Source organism: Dinoponera quadriceps, unplaced genomic scaffold (genome assembly GCF_001313825.1).
Source record: "Dinoponera quadriceps isolate SergipeBrazil2010 unplaced genomic scaffold, ASM131382v1 scaffold901, whole genome shotgun sequence".
Taxonomy (NCBI): Eukaryota; Metazoa; Arthropoda; class Insecta; order Hymenoptera; family Formicidae; genus Dinoponera; species Dinoponera quadriceps.
In genome coordinates, this window is record NW_014555314.1 from 5,932 (window position 1) to 8,212 (window position 2,281).

General features: G+C 35.4%; 1 protein-coding gene across 1 annotated transcript in view; it reads right to left on the reverse strand.

Annotated features, from left to right (window-relative positions):
* Positions 1-843: 843 nt before the first annotated feature.
* LOC106743777 overlaps positions 844-2,281 on the reverse strand; it is a 2,219-nt gene continuing 781 nt past the window's right edge. Inside the window, exons 2-4 of the mRNA XM_014617968.1 lie at positions 1,383-1,456; positions 1,134-1,308; positions 844-852 (exon numbers count right to left, since the gene is read on the reverse strand). Of these exons, the coding sequence (XP_014473454.1) occupies positions 844-852; positions 1,134-1,308; positions 1,383-1,456 (258 nt within the window). The remainder of the gene's footprint in view (positions 853-1,133; positions 1,309-1,382; positions 1,457-2,281) is intronic.

The following is a 2,281-nucleotide window of genomic DNA, read 5'->3' on the forward strand; positions in this document are numbered from 1 at the left end:
TGTGAACTAGCTGCGGCTGTGGGCATCTCATCGGAACGTGTGTTCAATATCGTACACGAACATTTAGGTATGAAAAAGTGAACTGCAAGATGATTGCCGCGATTTCTAACAATTGATTGAAAACGTGAACGTATTCGCACTTTTGAGCATTGTTTGGACATGTTTAAGCACAAATCAAAGGAACTTTTGCGCCAATATACAACCGTTGATGAAACATGGATTCACCATTATACACCTGAATCGAAACAACAGTCGGCACAATGGGTTCCAAAAAGAGGAAGTGCTCCAAAACAACCAAAGACGCAACAATCGGCTGAAAGGATTGTGGCCACTGTATTTTAGGATGCACATGGTATGATCCTCATTGATTATTTTGAAAGGAAGAACAATCTCAGAAGAATATTATGCATCATTTTTGGACCGATTGAATGATGAAATTAAGAAAAACGGCCTCATTTAGCGAAGAAAAAAATTCTCTTTCATCAAGACAATAAACCAGCTCACAAATCGATAAAAGTAATGGCAAAATTGAACGAATTGAGGTATGAATTGCTCCTATCGTCTGTACATCCACCGTATTCTCTAGATCTGGCCCAATGCGACTTTTACCTGTTTCCAAAACTCAAAAGATGGCTCCAGGAAAAAAAAATTGCTTCAAATAAAGAGGTAGAATGGAAAACAGACGCATATTTTGGCGGTTCAGAAATTTATTATTATTTAAAAAGCTTAAAAGAGCTAGAAACTCGTTCAACTCGATATATTGAGCTAAATGAAGATTATGTTGCAGAATAAAGTTGAGTTTTGCTAACAAAATATTTTTTTCACTTTTACTCTAAGAATTCATCAAGTAACCTGGTATATCACAGTAACAAAAATTAAATTTTATATTTTCTAATATATCTAGAAACTAGGAACTTCAAATTTCAAAATGTTTCTCGATTCATCACATTACCATTACTTTGTGGAATTTACTGCCACTGAATTTGGCTTATATAATCATAAAAAGCAATCCTTTCATTTTTATACAAAATGTACCTTCTCGGGTGGAAATCAGATAATCAAATTAATTAAATATGGATGAAATAATGCATTTTAAAAGGTTCCCTTGTTCAATTACAAATACTGTTACTTACGTCATTGAGAAGCACGAACAAATATTTGATCTTTGGTTTGCAGTTTGCACCGATAGAGCAGTCATTATGCGAATCATCATACATAGGACGAGACCGAACGTATAGGTTTGAAAATTCATCTGGATTGAATGTCCTTTTCATTGTACCTCGACATAAAGGGTGATAAGGAAAGTTCCTGCAATAACGATCATATTTTGAGGTTACGTTTTTCTTAATGATATTGAAAAAAGTTGAGAATGAGTAACTTACGCGCAATTCGTACACAGGCAAAACTGGAAGCAATACAGAAAAATCATGAAGATGAATACTGTCCGCAAAAACATCTGAAACAAATTTATTAAAAGATTAAACGCAATTTCATAACAATATGCAAAACATTATATACAAAATGTCTCAAAGTCGATTATTCATGTTTTGTAAACAAGTAGAACGGGCGTGTAATTTATTTCTTTTGGAACTGCACGCCAGAAAATAGAAAACAGAATGCAAAAATAAGTAAGAGCACATTTAATCAATTGTCAAATGTTTTTTTCTGGTCTTTCGCATATTTTCGCACACATTTACTGGAGTGTGTTTAGATAACATTGACGTACGTTTCCAAGCAAAATTAATGATATACCTGAAAAATACATAGATATGGTCATCTATTACGGGATGGTCGAGGGAAATGCTAGGGCGAATACGAGGTCTGTTTAAAAAGTATCGCGAATTTTTAATTTCCGCGGGTTACGTATATTCGATTTTCGATTTTTTGTGGAGTTATGTTAGTACTCATGTCCCTCACTTATGCCAACAAGTTCGGCCATTTTGAATATTCAGTTTATCTTTGACAGCTGTTTTGCTTGGATGTGTTACGGCTCGTCTTAGATTTTTGCCTATTCCAAAAAATGGATCAAAAAATCTAACAAAATTAAGTGCGCTGACGTATTCCGACTGTAGCATATGGTGAAGCTACCTTGGACCGAAGCAACGTTTATCGGTGGTACAAAATGTTCTCAGAGGGCCGAGAAAATGTGAACGACGAAGAGCGTGCCGGACGCCCGAGCACGTCAACAACAGACGAAAACATTGATGAAGTGAAGAAAATAGTATTGGCCAATCGTCGAATCACCGTTAGAGAAGTTGCTGAGGACCTAAACATATCGATT